The sequence below is a fragment of the Temnothorax nylanderi genome, unplaced genomic scaffold, assembly GCF_030848795.1.
Source record: "Temnothorax nylanderi isolate EJ_2023f unplaced genomic scaffold, tnyl_v1.0 TNYL_tig0171_pilon, whole genome shotgun sequence".
Lineage (NCBI taxonomy): Eukaryota > Metazoa > Arthropoda > Insecta > Hymenoptera > Formicidae > Temnothorax > Temnothorax nylanderi.
In genome coordinates this window covers 8,377-24,168 of record NW_027249233.1, presented here as the reverse complement: position 1 = coordinate 24,168, position 15,792 = coordinate 8,377, and the positions used below count along the sequence as shown (strand labels likewise).

At 39.2% G+C, this 15,792-nt stretch overlaps 2 protein-coding genes across 5 annotated transcripts; one reads left to right on the top strand and one right to left on the bottom strand.

Moving 5' to 3' along the window:
- Nucleotides 1–85: 85 nt before the first annotated feature.
- Taf12 (TATA-box binding protein associated factor 12) lies at nucleotides 86–1,777 on the bottom strand. Its single transcript, XM_071715814.1, has 3 exons — nucleotides 1,018–1,777; nucleotides 563–755; nucleotides 86–324 (listed from the first exon to the last, which is right to left on the bottom strand). Exons 1-3 carry the CDS (start codon nucleotides 1,273–1,275, stop codon nucleotides 197–199), a joined length of 579 nt encoding a protein of 192 aa, XP_071571915.1. The 5' UTR covers nucleotides 1,276–1,777; the 3' UTR covers nucleotides 86–196.
- Nucleotides 1,778–2,155: 378 nt separating this feature from the next.
- Nucleotides 2,156–15,726, top strand: LOC139778050 (E3 ubiquitin-protein ligase AMFR). 4 transcript variants are annotated; one of them, XM_071715798.1, is made up of 8 exons: nucleotides 2,156–2,821; nucleotides 6,403–6,714; nucleotides 8,679–8,936; nucleotides 9,200–9,355; nucleotides 9,647–9,969; nucleotides 10,966–11,356; nucleotides 11,471–11,712; nucleotides 12,225–15,726. In XM_071715798.1, exons 2-8 carry the CDS (start codon nucleotides 6,451–6,453, stop codon nucleotides 12,418–12,420), a joined length of 1,830 nt encoding a protein of 609 aa, XP_071571899.1. In that variant the 5' UTR covers nucleotides 2,156–2,821; nucleotides 6,403–6,450; the 3' UTR covers nucleotides 12,421–15,726. The 4 variants fall into 4 exon arrangements, with proteins under 4 accessions (XP_071571899.1, XP_071571902.1, XP_071571900.1 ...); XM_071715801.1 differs by lacking the exon at nucleotides 2,156–2,821 and adding an exon at nucleotides 3,202–3,220; XM_071715799.1 differs by lacking the exon at nucleotides 2,156–2,821 and adding an exon at nucleotides 3,258–3,375.
- The last annotated feature ends 66 nt before the right edge of the window (nucleotides 15,727–15,792 follow it).

The following is a 15,792-nucleotide window of genomic DNA, read 5'->3' as shown; positions in this document are numbered from 1 at the left end:
AGCACAACTTAAAAAAATTTCCGGTTTTCAAAAGTAATGGGCACATGTGTGAAAAGGGAAAATTATGTACAAGATAAACACAAGATTTTGTCACAAGACGTTTACTATTAATAGCACAATAGCTGAGATAATTAAAAATGTATAAAATACAAGCTTAACTTAAAAAACTGACAAACTAAATGTAATGTACAAAGGATTAATATTTCTTAATGGACTTTCGTATAAGCGCCAATCTTTGTTTGTGCGCTTCGGTAATGGTAGCTCGTTTATATGGACGCACTTCGTCTGTACCAAAACCAGGAATCCACATATTCCAATTTCTTTCTAAAAATTAAAATACCACAAATAGTAAGTATTTATATCTATAATATTTCTTTGCATAAATTATCATAGCGACAAATTGCTTTTCCAAGTTGTATTTGCTAAATTTTACAGCGCTGAAAGTTTATGCTTTATTTATGCTTATCTTTGTAGTTGCAGGAAATTATTTTGAATAAATTTATCTTGTGTTTTTTTTTTTTTTTTTTGGTAAATAAAACAGATGGCTATTAGCGTAACTCACCTAAATGTAACTGTACATCTTTAACTTCCACCGTGTTGGCATGACGATGTTTAGCTAATAGACAGGCTGCATTTACCGTGGTTTCCACAAAGTCGTCAGCTAATTGTAAAAGCATCTCTTCTACCTCCTCGTCCAACTGTTCGGTGGGATCTACTTCTCTTACCAAGTCTTGTAATCTCGTTTTTGTTAAGAACTAAAATCAAATAGCAAGACGGGACTCATATACACATACACAATACACACGGCAAATATAATATATCAAACAATATGAAACATAAACAACACCGAAATGAGGAATTGTCGTAGAATAAATGACATAATAGATAATAAATAATATAGACTCCCCATAGACGAGTTATATATGTATACGCACACATATTTGTAAAAACGGTCGTATCGCACGAACAATTTACGTAAGGACTTTTTTCATAATTATTATCTCAGGAGCTACATACTTGTGGGAAATCGTTAAAAGAAGTTGGATTGGACGATTGTTGCACCGGTTTCGAGGACTGTGGGACGTACTGAGTTGGCTGAGACTGCGTTTGCGGCTGTACAGGGGTTGTCGTAGGTCCACCGCTCTGCACGTTAGGCAGAACCGGAGACGTCTGATTATTAGGGCCTACGGACTGTAGAGTTCCAAGCACGGGTGTCATTTCCGAGCCCGTCGTGGTCGTCGTGGTCGTCTGGCCGATAGCACTTTGTTGCGACATTCCGAGAAGCTGGACAGTGACAGAGTCGTCGACGTCGGAATTCGGATCTCCTTCCGTAACCGTATATTTGCGTATATTTTAGGGCCGCCACCCGCCACCCGCCTCCCGCCGTCGCCGTCGCCGTCGCCGTCACCGCGGTCCACGTCCTATCACCTGCTAAGTATCACCTATGTGACCTCGTTCTCGTAATTCCAGAATTAAGCTTACGACTTATGATCCTTCTCTATCGCACAATCTCAACGCGCCACGCGTGCACGTTGTAACGTGGTAACGTGCATGTGCATTCGAACGTAAAATCTGTCAGCGTTTCGAAGAAAATATAAGAAAAGTTACAATGGTACAGGGATAAGGGATAAACCCTATACTCATTGCAACTCAAGTAAATATTAATAAACTGTACTAGTGTACTCGGAGCAGTCGGAGCTCGGAGCTCGGAGCTCGGAGCTCGGAGTCCTCACAGAGACACCTGGAGATACCGACGGCACCGACGTCATCGACGAACGCTAGATTAGGCTAGATCCGCTAAAACGCTATTATCGACCAACGATTGGGAAATGGGAAGACGCGAGTGCGACGACTCTGCGACGAGCGCTCCGCGATTATCCCAGGTGGTAATGACGAAAATAACATATGGCGCTACATCTTTAAATTACTTGAACCATATCTATTATAATATTATCTCGTTATTCTCGCTTAGCATTTTGCGCCGAACGCCTCGACGGCGTCGACGGCCTCGACGCCTCGTGTTACGTTTAGCCACGTTTAGCCGAGTCCAGAGTGGTCCAGAGCAGTCCAGAGTCCAGACTCTAGCGTACGTCGTCAGATAATGTCACGCCTGACATTACCGAGCGAGCATCAGGGCTTCAGGGCTTCAGGTTTAGGCAGTCCGCAGTCCGCAGTTTTCAGTCTCTTCCGAACGAACGGCTTGCGAGTGCGAGTGCGAGAGCGCATAGTGTGTATGTGTATGTACATAGTACAATACGTCGCACTGATCCGAGATCCGACTCCGACTGCTCCGACTCTCCGACTGTGTCTGACGTCCGGGTCCCGGGTCCGGTCAGCACTGTCAGCAGTGTCAGCATTGCAGTGAGCAGACTCATCAGTCGTAGTCGAGCTGGTTAGCGGTTAGCGGTTAAGCGCTGGTTCGGTCGTTGGCGACGTTCGCGAACGGCGGTCACTGGTCAGCGGTGCTGTTGGCTGTTACTCCGTGCTACTTGGCGCTCTCCTCACTCTCCTCAGTCCTCGGTGCTGGGGTGCTGCTGCTCCCGCGGACGCAGGTCGCAGGTCGCAGGTGTGACATGTCATCGCGTCGCGCGTCCCACGGAGGATCTGTCGCGGGTGTGCTTACGACAACGTGAGAGCGCGAGCGGTGAGAGAGATCGCTCGTTTCGCCGTCCGTGCTAATCGATGCAGCGCGTCCGTATTGCGTCAGTCTTGGAGGTCTTCCAACGAGATTTTGCGGCACGCTTATGATGTAGACGTCCCTCGAGACGCACAAGGCGAGCCTCGGGAAACGCTTGAAACGGACGTTTGCTCGTATAGTCGAGTAAGTATGACGACGACGACTACGACGACGACACGTGTCGCGAGTCGCGAGTCGCGAGTCGCGAACGACACGCTGCTTCTGCCTTCCGCCTTTCTCAATCGCCGAGGAACGGCCACGCAGTCTCATCTTTCTCTCCTTTCCGTCATCTACCTACCCTCGCGATAGTTGGCGATAGTCTGGCTTGGCTTGGCCTCGCATCGCGGGTCTCGTCCTTTTCGCCCTTTTCCTCTCTCCCTCTCCTTCTCCCCACCGTTTTTCTTATTCTCTATTCTCGCAACTCGCAACTCGCAACTCGCAACTCGCAAGTCTCCAAAGTCTCGCAACAGTCGCAACGTGCGGGGCGTATGGCTGCGGCTGGCGAGCCGGTGTTCTTGGCGTTCGACCGTACCGGTACGGGCGGTACGTAAAGTGCGACGATCAACCGCCATGACGAGTATGTAGTTATGTACATACACGGTACGGAGCACGGACGAGAAACGCGATCGGTGATCGGTGATGTTAGTTATCCCGGCAGTAGCCGCCACTGCCAGTCGCCAGCCACCGCGGGGCCGAGGGTAATTTTACTTTCGCCCGTAGCGGCCGTAGCCCGCTCTCGTCACTCATCACTGGTCACCTGCTCGCTTATTAGACCTTAGAAATCCTCCACCTTGGCACGCCTCCGTCCTTTCTTTCTTCCACCAAGCCGATTATGCCCAACGATAAAATTACATTGATTTTCTGTCTCGCGAGCATCGCGTCGGGACTCGGGACTCGGGACTCGGGACTCGGAAGCCTCGGAACCAAGGGAACCAAGGGACGTTACGTTGCATTCGTTTTTTTACTCAAATTTCATGTCCTTGGTCTCCTCCTTCTTCTTAACGCGGCACAATTCTATCAAATTGCATTTTCGATGTTATCGAGTCGAAATCGTTTGATCGAGCATCGAGCCACAATCAAACTGTTGGCTTAACTTAACTTTCTCGCAACAGCGTTTTTCTATACAGATTTTCTACAAGTACCTAGTAATTTCAGAAGGAATCTTGTGAGGCGAAAGCTAAAAGACCAAGGAAAGAAGGAGGAAAATTGGAATGTAAAAGTGATGTTTGTGATGAGTTGACACTTGACACTCGACTGACTCGAGACTCGACTTGACTCGACTTGACTCGACTCGTCAAGTCGTAGAGACCGTAGAGATGTATGGGAGGAAGGATATCACGCGTGACTCGTGACGGGAGTCACGTACGACGTACGTCGCGTTCTACAGATGTCGTATGTCGTATACACCTTTCGCGTTCGGTTCGGAAAGTGTAGAAACCGCTGTGTGCTGTGTGCTCGCAGTTCGAGTGCTGGGAAATATAGCTTGTGTAGCTTATGTAGCTGAAAAGAAAGCGGTGCGACGCCAACGCGACCGTGACGGAATCGGAATCGGAATTCGGAATTCGGAATTCGGAAGCGTGTTATCTCGCGAATCGAATTGGTGCAACCGTCGCGTCGTGCCGTCGGCGTCGCGCGCCTTGCAGGTTGCAGGAGGTAAGGAGTTAAGCAGGAAACGGTGACACATTCGCGTTAACCCTTTTGCCGACTTTGCCGCGTGAAAGGCGCTTTCTCGCCGCGACTCGCGACCACTCGATCACTCGACCACTCGACCACTCGACCACTCGACCACTCGACCACTCGACCCCGTCGAGTCGAATCCATCCCGTCGATCGATGTTTGGCGTCGTCGCGCGCGAACGTGGTCTCGAGGGTCGAGGACCGAGGACCGAGCTCACCGAGCACCGAGCACCGAGCTTGAAACTTGAGCAAAATCTTGAGATACGGGACTGGGAGTCCCTCTATTTCGTTCCAAATACTTTTTCAGCGTGCCCGAGCTCCGAGCTCCGAGCTCCGAGCTCCGAGCTCCGAGCTCCGAGCTACGTAAATCGATCCTTGTTGCGCCATGCACTAACGTCTCTCGCTCGTCTCTCTTAAAATTTTCAAACTCACGATCGCTAATCGCTACGAGTAATTAAAGTTTAAACTATATCGTTAGACCTTGCCGCGTCGAAAAGTACCGCAATTACTCGTATTACTCGTAATTGTATGTGCATGGTATGTGTGGATGTGGATGCCCTGGTGAATGCCTGCACCGACATGGACTGCACCGTGAATGACGCGGTACGTTCGTAGTGTTACGTGCCACGTGCCGCATCATTCGCAAGAGCGCTTCCTCGTACACGCTCGTGAGTTTCCTTTCCTCTGCTGCTCCTTAGTCTGCCCTAGTCCTTGAGTCATTTTGAAACATGAAACAATATGTAGAAGACTGTCACGCGCGCGTCCGTTGCATCCGATATTCCGATATATTCCGATAGGCGTATCAAACCGATAGCCATACGCGTGTGTGCTAACTAGAATATAGAGATTTCTCGTAGCAGTTAGCTGCGGCTCGAGTACCGTGGCTCCCCTTATGTCACGATCGTTATCGTATCGTATCGTTGTATCTTGCCACTCGAGAGATCGGCCAAAATTTAAATACCGCGCGCGCGCGCGCGCGACGGTATCAACAAGATATCTCTCTTAGAAGAAAGGTAGTTTATTTACAAGAAATTCTAACGGCGCGCGTAACGTTAGTGATCGACGCGCGATGGAGGCGTTGAAAGATCGAGACAGACAATGATGTCGACGCAGGACGCAGGTGTCCAAATGGACCATTACGCGCGTCTCGGAAAGTAGCGGAAACCTAACGTGAAAATAGTGACGAATAAAGATATTCGCGATCGTCTATCGTACATTTTTTCCCCTCTTTCTCACTTGGGCTCGCCTCGGTAATCTCGGTACTGAACGTTGCCGCGTTGCCGTGTGTTGCCGTAGATTCGTGGAATATTGTGTAGAATTGCCGTTATACACGTTATAACGTTATAACATATCACGGCTGTAGCCGCCGCGCGCCGCGCCGCGCGACATATTACGTGGCGACATGCAGACATGCAGACATGCAGACATGCTATATATCAATATATGTATACGTGCAGACATCAGCATGCAGAGTTGCAGAACCGAAGCGATCAGCGCGACGTGGACTCGTCGCGTCGTATATCGCGTTCGATATCGCGCAACTATCGCGATAGATATATTAGCTATGCGTTGAGTCACGATCGTCACGATTCACGCGATCGCCTTCACCAGGCATATTCGCCTTACCTCGAAATATGCCATGCCTTACAGGCTTACGAAAACGAAATATACTTTTTTTAAACGTGCCTGCATTTTCGTATCTTTCTCTCGAAACTCATCCCAACCTTTTCGAGGATGACTATCGTCGTACATTCCAAGACTATTTTGTCAACCGGAACCATTGTCAACGATTTTCTAAGTTTTATGTGCCGTTGAAAACGTATAACGTACGTCGAGATTGTAAGACTGATAAAGTTTCCGTTGTCTTTCTTAAATTGCGACATTTTTTCCTTTTCGAAGTCGGAATCGGAATACTTAAAAATTGTCCCGGCGATTATTGTCTCCGCGGAATCGCGAATGAGAGTTATGTGCAACGTATATAAAGAAATAAATGTTTAGGCTCTGAGACCTGATGAGACCGGATTGCATTTTGGTTACTTTTTTTTACAGATGTAAAAAGTGTTTGAATAAGCAAACAATTCCCAAATTCTTCCAATCATGCCGATGGAATTTTTGGAGCGGTTACCGGTTCTGAATCTTCGGGTGTATACCGCCACAAGTTTCACCATCCTGTCCTGCTCCGTATACTATGCCACGCAAATAATCAAGGATCCTGCTTGGAGAACGAATCACACGCACGTCGATGTGGAAGCCCATTCTGGAGACGACGTCGATCCGACTGATCCGACTGATCCGAGAAGTCTTGGCACGCATCTTAAAGAACTCTTGGAATGTATGGTGGTGGAGCCTGTCTGCATCTGGGTATGTTTATTCCGATTCAGATAAATCATTGTAAAAATGTGCGTTAGCAGCCTCAGCATCAGCGTTAGCAGCGCGCAAAAGATCCTAATACTAATGTGGGCTTGATGCACATTCTATCTTTTCGCTATTATATCCATTGACTTTTTGCGTTTTCAACATTTTTTTTTAATTCTTTGGCATCCAAGAGCATCCTTGAAATGTATAGATACCTTTGTTGTATAAGATTGTACGTACGTTAGTAGGTAAGTGTTGTAAAGCGTTGTAAAGAGCTTCACGATTCCGTATTATGTAATACGCGACTCTATAGTTATTAAGTAAATTGTAGTTTTGCATTGTCCGTCTAATTCTAATGGACCGATCATCTGTCAGCTAAAGCGAGAAAAAACAATGATAATCAGATGATGGACGATCGAGTTGATGATGACTGATAAATTAGACCAAGATTCAGATGATTCAGATGATTCAGATGATTCAGATGTGACGGATCGTCAATAATTATTTTGCGTAATACCATAACATTTTGTGTGAATTTTCAATCGCGCCGATCAGATCAAGTGGAATAAATATTCTCGTCCTCGCGACACTTGTATAAAGATATAAAATTTTCTTTAAGCAGAAAATTCATGTCCATCTCGCTGTTTGCGTGGCAGTTTGCAACGGAACGCCCTACTTTCCTCTCTAATCCCTTACGACAATTACGCAACTATCGCGTGATTATGTCTTGTGCTATTATTCCTTTCGAACAAATATCCCACGTTGATTTTTGCGTTGCATTTATATTCACGCTGTTTACGCTATTCATGCTATTCACGCTATTCACACTGTTCACGCTAGGAAACTCATATTCCATGTCCGCATCCGCGTTGCATAAGTATGCTGATATGCACATTTACGTTACATGTAATTATTTTTTAAGATTGAAATTTCGATCATTGTATTTGTCATCATACTGTAAACTTATTCGTCCGAGTTTAGTAATTACCAAGAAGCAAAAACTTTACATATTAAATTCTATAAATTAATTAATCAAATGCCCTTTAATTGTTTAATTTATCGCTTGATTATCAAATTATGTTGTCTCTGCGAGATGAAAAAGAATTAGTGGTAACCCAACGTTACACGTAACATTATCATTTTTTATTATCGTAATTAAATATTTATTATAAATATTTTTTGGGTTTAAGAAATTTGTTTGTTCCATCGACAAAATAAAACCATTCAAGATTCAGACGTTTAGTTTTATCATTTCGTGACACGTATGGTGAAAAAGCCGTAGCTGTCGTGTATATATATATATATATATATATATATATATGTATATTACGTAATTTTGCGAAAGCTTTTTTCCATTTCGTATGTCGATATGTATATCAAAATTTTCTAACAATTTGTACCTCGAACAATTGTATCCGAATATTTCAAAATAGTTGGCGAGACATTGAAACGAAGAATGTTTCAGCCTAAAATTAGATGGCCTTTCTACTATTTGGCAACGATTAAGCGATACTTGATGACGATCAACTTTCTGTTTCACCTGTTTATAAGGTGCGCGTGTCGAGAAACATCTATACTTCATCTTGTTTTTAATACAAGATACAAGCAAAAAATAAACAAGTTTAATTAAATTCAGAATAATATCTTTCTTTCGAATATAAGAATATATAGTTTGATTCAATCAATGTTAAAGAAGAAACTTATCGAATCAGATTTGTAATTTATAATTCAATTAATAAATTTTTATCCAGAAAGAAGAAAACTTGAAATATATACTTGAAATTACATTACATATCTCTCGCGTAATAGCGTGTAAAATTTTAACAAAGAAAAGAAAAACAGCCATGCGTGTATATTCTACCAATTATATTCTACTTTAAGCTTTCTGATTTCTTTAATAGATTAATACTTAATACTAATAGATTTCTCTAATACGTTGCTTTACAATTTCTTGTTTTTATAATCTACAGACTTTAATCAACATGGCTCACTGCATGTTGATTCTTCTTGGCAGAACCATTCAAAAGTTTGTATTTGGTGAGCTACGTGCCTCAGAGAGTCAACATTTGAAAGACAAGTTCTGGAATTTTATTTTTTATAAATTCATCTTCGTTTTTGGAGTTTTAAATGTACAATACATGGACGAAGTTGTACTCTGGTGCTCATGGTTGATGGCGCTCGGCTTCCTGAGTCTTCTCAGTCAACTTTGCAAAGATCGATTTGAATACGTGAGTATATAAACAAAGAACAAAAATACAATACATGCCAAAAGAAGTTTTAGGCATGGTCATCCTTGAAAATGTAATAGAAATATATTTCATACGACGTTGCATGCTCTATAGAGAGAGATATATGTTAATTTAAATGCATGTTAAAATAAAACCATTTGCTTTTGGAATGTTTCTTCTTGTTAGAGATATTTCAAAATCAACGATTGACAAAGTATCATTGTACGTTTCAAGAAATATAATGTCTAATTCTTTGGTTTTAGCTGTCCTTTTCACCCACCACGCCAGGATGGAGTCACGCGCGACTTCTCGGATTGTTGGCGATAATTCTCGTCCTATCTTCCTTCATGCTTTTATTCTGTATTGCTGCAGCCTTCTTCTTCATATCTTTCAATACTTTTGCTTTTATGGCAGCTGAGGTAAGCAATAGGTTTTTTAATCAATGAATCAATTATTTTTCAACATCAATTTTGTGACTATTGTCTATTAAAACCATTTGATTTCTAATATTATAACACACACACACACACACACACACACACACACACACACACACACACACGCGCGCGCGCAACTTCTTCAAATAAAAATTCTTTTATTGCTCGTTCACAAATTATTTTTTGAATTAAAATTGAGAAAAACGCAACATCTATTTTGTACACTATCTAAAATATAATTGACTTGTAATAATTATTTGTTTCGGTCCGCAGTGTATTCTACTCGGAGTCCGTACGATTCAGGTAATGTTACGCTATGTGATTCATCTGTACGATACTCGTGGCGCCGGCACTTCGGCGCAACGCTCTTGGGATAAACGTGGTCCGTTGACCTACTATACGGATTTGATTTCGGAGCTGATTGTATTGGCAGTCGAGTTTTTTCATCATGTTCATATGCTTCTGTGGAGTAACATCTTGTTGAGTATGGCATCGCTAGTCATATGTATGCAACTGAGGTATCTGTTCTATGAGATACAACGAAGAATCACGAAACACAGAAACTATTTGGCTGTATTAAATCATATGGAGCAAAAGTATGTGTAATGTATATTTATGATATAATTTGGTGTAATGGTTTTATTATTTTAATTTTATTGCAACATTCTTGTAGTATCTTAAACATTTTTTTTAGATTTGATTTATACAAATTACCAAATATATCACAACATATTGAAAGTCCACATACAAGTACAGACAATAGACCCATATACACTACTGCTCAAAAGTATTTGCTACCTTAAAGAAATTTGATCAGAGATGAGTTTATATTAATGAAATTTTAGGGCGCGGACACAAACGAGCGACTTTGTCGCGCGACAATGAAGCGCGACAGACCTGTACAGACGGGCGACTTTAATCGCGCGATAAAGAAGCGCCATAGATCCGTATAGATACTGTACAGGCTTCTCTGTCGCATGACAAAGTCGTCTGTCTGTTCACGCCCTTAATGAAAAGACCAATAATAATTTGTTACATGTCTTTATTGCATAGGTAGTTACATGCACTGAGAAAAAAATTTGTTAATCCGAAAAAATATTTAGTCCGATACGTGCAACTTAATAATTGTTGAAACAACTAATGTTTAGTTAACTAACATGTTTAGTTGCACGTATCGGACTAAATATTTTTTCGGATTAACAAATTTTTTTCTCAGTGTGTTATTTAAACAATGTTAAACAATGCTTTGATAAGAAAATAACATTATTTTAAATTTTTGCCTCATCAATGTAGCCGTTTTTTTTTATTACAGTTTACATTACACAGTTTACCTGGTGGCAAATACTTTTGAGCGGTAGTGTGTGTGTGTGTGTGTGTGCATTACATTGGAAATTCAAGCATTAATTATGATTTCCTTTATGTTTTAATTTTTAACGTATATAATAATGGATATATAGCATTATTGCAAGCTTGCATTTTTATTCTGTTGTAAAAGAAGAATGTAACACTTCGTAAGCTCTTTTGTAATCCAATCAAATTGTAAATTATTATATAATTTTTTTTAAACAAATAAATTACTGTTTTATTTTTAGTTATCCAATGGCTTCGCAAGACGAATTAGCCGAGAATTCTGATAACTGTGCGATATGTTGGGAGAAGATGGAAAGTGCTCGTAAATTACCTTGTACGCACTTGTTTCACAACTCGTGCTTACAATCCTGGTTAGAACAGGATACATCGTGTCCCACTTGTCGATTGGGTCTGAGCATGCAAGCTAATCACAGAGAGAACACTCCAGAGATGCCGCCCGAGCCACAGACTCCTACGAGAAGAAACGGTAATCATTTTTTCCTCTTTCTTGATGGATCGAGATACGTGTCTTGGTTGCCTAGTTTCTCCGTCGAGGTCTCGCACAATAGATTACGTGGTAACATATCTACGTTGGCACACACTAATTCCCAGATGGATGCTATGGCGCGACAGGTAATGTTTATTTTATATGTGTAATATATATGTGTAAAGAGTAAACAAATTTTAAATTTCTTATAGATGTTGTAAAAGGAAAAATTTTATCGTAACAAAAAATCTTTATATTAGGTACAACTACTTTTTCCCCATTATTCTCGCAATGTAATCCTAGAAGATCTTAGAATGACTCGATCGGTTGAATGGACAATTGAGAATATACTCGATGGAGTATTAACTATACCACACCACTTAATGGAAGAACCGCAAGAAGAATCCGTCCCACAAATGCAAACGGCCATGACGAATATTATGCCCAGTTCTTCTATCCAAAATTCATCAGATCCTAGATTCGATATTCCTTTTGCCGACAGGTAAGGGAGATATGAAATATTAACCCTTAGCTGGCACACTAGGACGTACTATAGGGAGCTTAAATTAGAGCTTAGTAATATAAAGGGACGTAAATTTGAGCTGAACTAGGCTGGGGCGTTTAATACCCCCCAGTGCCAACTGAGGGTTAAGGACACATGCCTCATTATTTGTATTTATGTTATTATGTTTATGCCCAGTTCCACAAACGTCGGTTAACTTTTAACCTTAGATTAACTTACTCTTTGTCTCTTTCTAACATCCCCCTTAGAAAGAGACGAAGAGTGAGTTAATCTAAGGTTAAAAGTTAACCGACACTTGTGAAACTGGGCTTAGAGTTACCGTATAAACTACGTTTAGAAATATACAAAATTTATGAAATTAATTTATTAAGAATCTGAAAACCGTAAATCGAGATGAGAAATCTTTTTGTGATATTGTTCGTAATCTAGATAACCTAGGACATTATTTCTCTCACAGGTTAATATGTATGAATGTATTATCGTTTTTATAGTGGTGAAGAACCTTCGAGCCTTGGTGGTCGTTTCTCGAAATCATCTACCGAGAGAGAAGTTATACTTCAACGACGAAAAGAACATATGCGATTAACAGCACGCAGAAGGTATTTGGAAAAGCATCGGAAATCCGAGATTGATTCGACAAATTCGCAAATAACGAATACTGAAAATATTGAAAATACTACATCCTAGATGTAAGCAGAGATGATGATTAATATGATTTCGAAATTACGCAGAGCTTCATAGTTGACATGAAATTGACTGTACGTTTTCTTATTTTTTTTTCTCGGCGATGAGACCATGGAACATACGTAACAAGATCATAGAACATACAAAATGATGCAACACATTTTTTTGCTGGTGATTGATTATTAAATATAGCAAGAGCATATCGAAAGATCTCTTTATGTATTTAACAGTTAGTGCTCTTAACGTTCTGAAAACAAATTGAAGTCACAGTCCAGAGATTAGGCGCGACATTTAAGAATATCGATAGGTTGTGAACGATGTACTCATGAACGATTAGTATTGAATCGATTACTCAATACCATCAAGTTATGATAAAAGCTACGAGACGACTAAATTATAATAGAAGATGTTAAGATTTTTACGTATAACTTATTTAAATATCACGCTGGTGGCAAAACATTAAATACCTATAATGATATGTAATATATGCGTTTTGGAAAAAAAACTGTTGGAGAACAACCTCATACCGGGTTTTAAAAAAACCAATAAGCTGCATTGTCGTCCACTTTCTAACGGATTAAAGTCTTTGTTTTAAAAAGTTTCCTATTTTTCTTATATATCTCTTATATAATTTGCAAAATAATAAATTTATAAATTTATGAATAGATTGAAAGAAGAGAAAGAGAAGGAGAAAAGAAGGAGAAGACAGAATATTCTGGTTATGATAGATACCTTAAATGTTAATTTAATGTATGTGTTTAGTGCCATAAATAAATTAAAGTGATACGTGCCAATTCAATGAGCATGGATTCAGTTATGCCCATTAGAGCTTTAATAGCTGTTTCTAAAAAAGAGAAAACGCATGTATGTATGTATGTATATATGTATATGTACACACATATACAGACACGCACACGCACGCACGCACACACGCACTCACATACATATTTATTGATATATTTATTGATTAGCAACATGCACATAATGATCGGTGGTTTATCCATAAAAAGAATATGAAATGCAAGATTCTTGATTCAAAGATACAACCAGTCATGCTATGTTTGTGCCTGTAAACAAGTTGTATTTAAGATACATACGTGCTTCATTGTGTGTGTGTGTGTGTGTGTGTGTGTGTGTGTGTGTGTGTGTGTGTGTGTGTGCGTGCGTGCGTGTGTGTCTATTAAAAATTCAGTTAAAGATTAAAAAGAAAAACTTTCTAATCTGTTGGGCAACAGAAATAATTTATGTTTCAGGAGACGTCTGCCCTTTTTTAAAATTTACATACGTTGTTTCGAATTGATGATCTTATAAAATAAACGAACTTGTTTTGCACAAATGCGAAAATTAGAGAGTAACAACTTGTAAATCTTGTATATAACTTAGTTTCGTATGTAATGAGCAAGGGTTCGGAAGTTTGCTAGCTTTGAGGAGGAATTGTTTCTTCTGCATCATTTAACGACATGATATATATATGACGAGAATAATATAATTTCATAGAAGTTGGATTTGTATGCTATTGCCACACGATAATAATCCTAACGTACGAATTTACGAATAAATAAAATGCGACAATTGGCACAAAGTTTTTTGTTGCATATTATTATTAAAAATTCAACTCGAAATTACATTATACATTTAATTCTTATTTTTAACGATGTGTTAGATGCTATTAATAATGTGCTTTGTTGGCTTGCAATTATATTGCCTAATATCAATCATATAAAAATATATAATTTTGTCGCGTTGGTCGATATAAATAAAATCTATTCTTACACTTTGTGCTCACATTGTGACGAAAGTTTCAATGGGGCAGTTTAAGTGGAGCAATTTTGTAAAACTTGACCAACTCCCGGACCTTTAATAATATGTAAATTTCATTACACTTGGATATACATATAGTTGTTTTTAATTAATAATATTTATATACAAAAATCCTAGTTTAATGCAAGATTTTTATATTTTATGGTTTATTATTTATTTTCATAACAGTGCACTCTGCATATTTAACTTGTATAAATTTAATAACATTCGTAGCTTTTCAGTTTTTCCTAGCTTATGTGATAAATATTTATCCATGTTCACATACAATACACAACACACATTCAAGACACATGTATCCGTAAATATTTGTAGGATATAAATACATACAGGATGTGCCACGACTCACGATTGTTTAATAACATATTCTTTCACCTAACGTAGAATCGAACGTTTCTTTTCATTTTTCAACATTGCGTGCTTTGTTGAAATATAAAACCTTAAATTAAAATTCTATCAGAGTTTACTTGAAATTAACTTGAAATTGATTGAAAAATGAGATTATATTTATTTGTCCCGTAGTGAATTGTAGTTTGTAAAAAGCTTCTTTATAATGATTTGTAATTTGGATACTATTGGATACCTCGATGTTTTCGCTGAAGAAAAAATCAACTTGAAATTCATTAGGGAAAATGTGGATATATATAAGATATAAATATGTATCTGTCATTAGAATTCAGTCAGTCATAGGACATTCTGTATTAGGATACATTATTATATGTAAGAAATAGATTTGTGGAAGTGTGTGTGTGTGTGTGCACGCGCGCGCGTGCGTGCGTGCGTGCGTGCGTGTGTCTGTCCGCATCTAAGAGATGAGAAAAACTTATTTTACTAATGATGCCGACATACATAGTTGTACTAAAACTTTGTAAGTAGCTTTATTTACATCGAACCATTTATATATATTTTATGGATCTCTAAGTTGCATATAAATAATATAGGTAATAAGTGACGAAACATAAGGCAATTTTTATTTGAGGTAACTTTCTGCGTATGGCACATACAAAATTTATTATTTCAATTGTAGCTATCACTACAGCACAGTAATAACAGTTGTTAATAATAGTTATATATTTTCAAAACATTTAAGTTATTATGTTTCATAGGCAAATCTAAATTAAATTTATCGAGATAAGAAATTAAAATTTTTATTAACTTTATTAATTGCCTCTACATGTAAATAAAATATATGTGTGAAGATATATGAATATTTTCATATAAATAAAAGAGCTTTATTAAATTATATTGTTTTTGAGAAACATAATATCTGGCTAGTTTGGCGAGTTAGGATAGTCTAACGACGCTTTCCTGAGTCTCTCGAAGCTATAACTTTATAATACAATACGAACTTTTTCTTAAGATCTTTGTAAATGTGAGCATGGGGTGTCCTACGTCTCTTCTAATGTAGCAATGTAATACCTATTCCACACTTGTGACATTGTAGGTACAACTAGCAAGACAAATAAAATGCATTATAGATTGTTGTAGTTATATCGCTTACTTATTTTACGCGACTATATAAAAATTCCTTTATTGCTTTACAAATATAGTTAACCC

What these genes read in the sequence shown, in the direction of transcription:
- Taf12 (XM_071715814.1), bottom strand. Translation starts at nt 1,275, where the DNA reads ATGTCGCAACAAAGTGCTATCGGCCAGACGACCACGACGACCACGACG. An exon ending in CTTTTAACGATTTCCCACAA is followed by an intron (nt 756 to 1,017) that starts GTATGTAGCTCC and finishes ATTTGATTTTAG; the next exon opens with TTCTTAACAAAAACGAGATT. An exon ending in AGATGTACAGTTACATTTAG is followed by an intron (nt 325 to 562) that starts GTGAGTTACGCT and finishes TTTAATTTTTAG; the next exon opens with AAAGAAATTGGAATATGTGG.
- LOC139778050 (XM_071715798.1), top strand. Translation starts at nt 6,451, where the DNA reads ATGCCGATGGAATTTTTGGAGCGGTTACCGGTTCTGAATCTTCGGGTG. An exon ending in TGGAGCCTGTCTGCATCTGG is followed by an intron (nt 6,715 to 8,678) that starts GTATGTTTATTC and finishes TATAATCTACAG; the next exon opens with ACTTTAATCAACATGGCTCA. An exon ending in GATATTCCTTTTGCCGACAG is followed by an intron (nt 11,713 to 12,224) that starts GTAAGGGAGATA and finishes TCGTTTTTATAG; the next exon opens with TGGTGAAGAACCTTCGAGCC.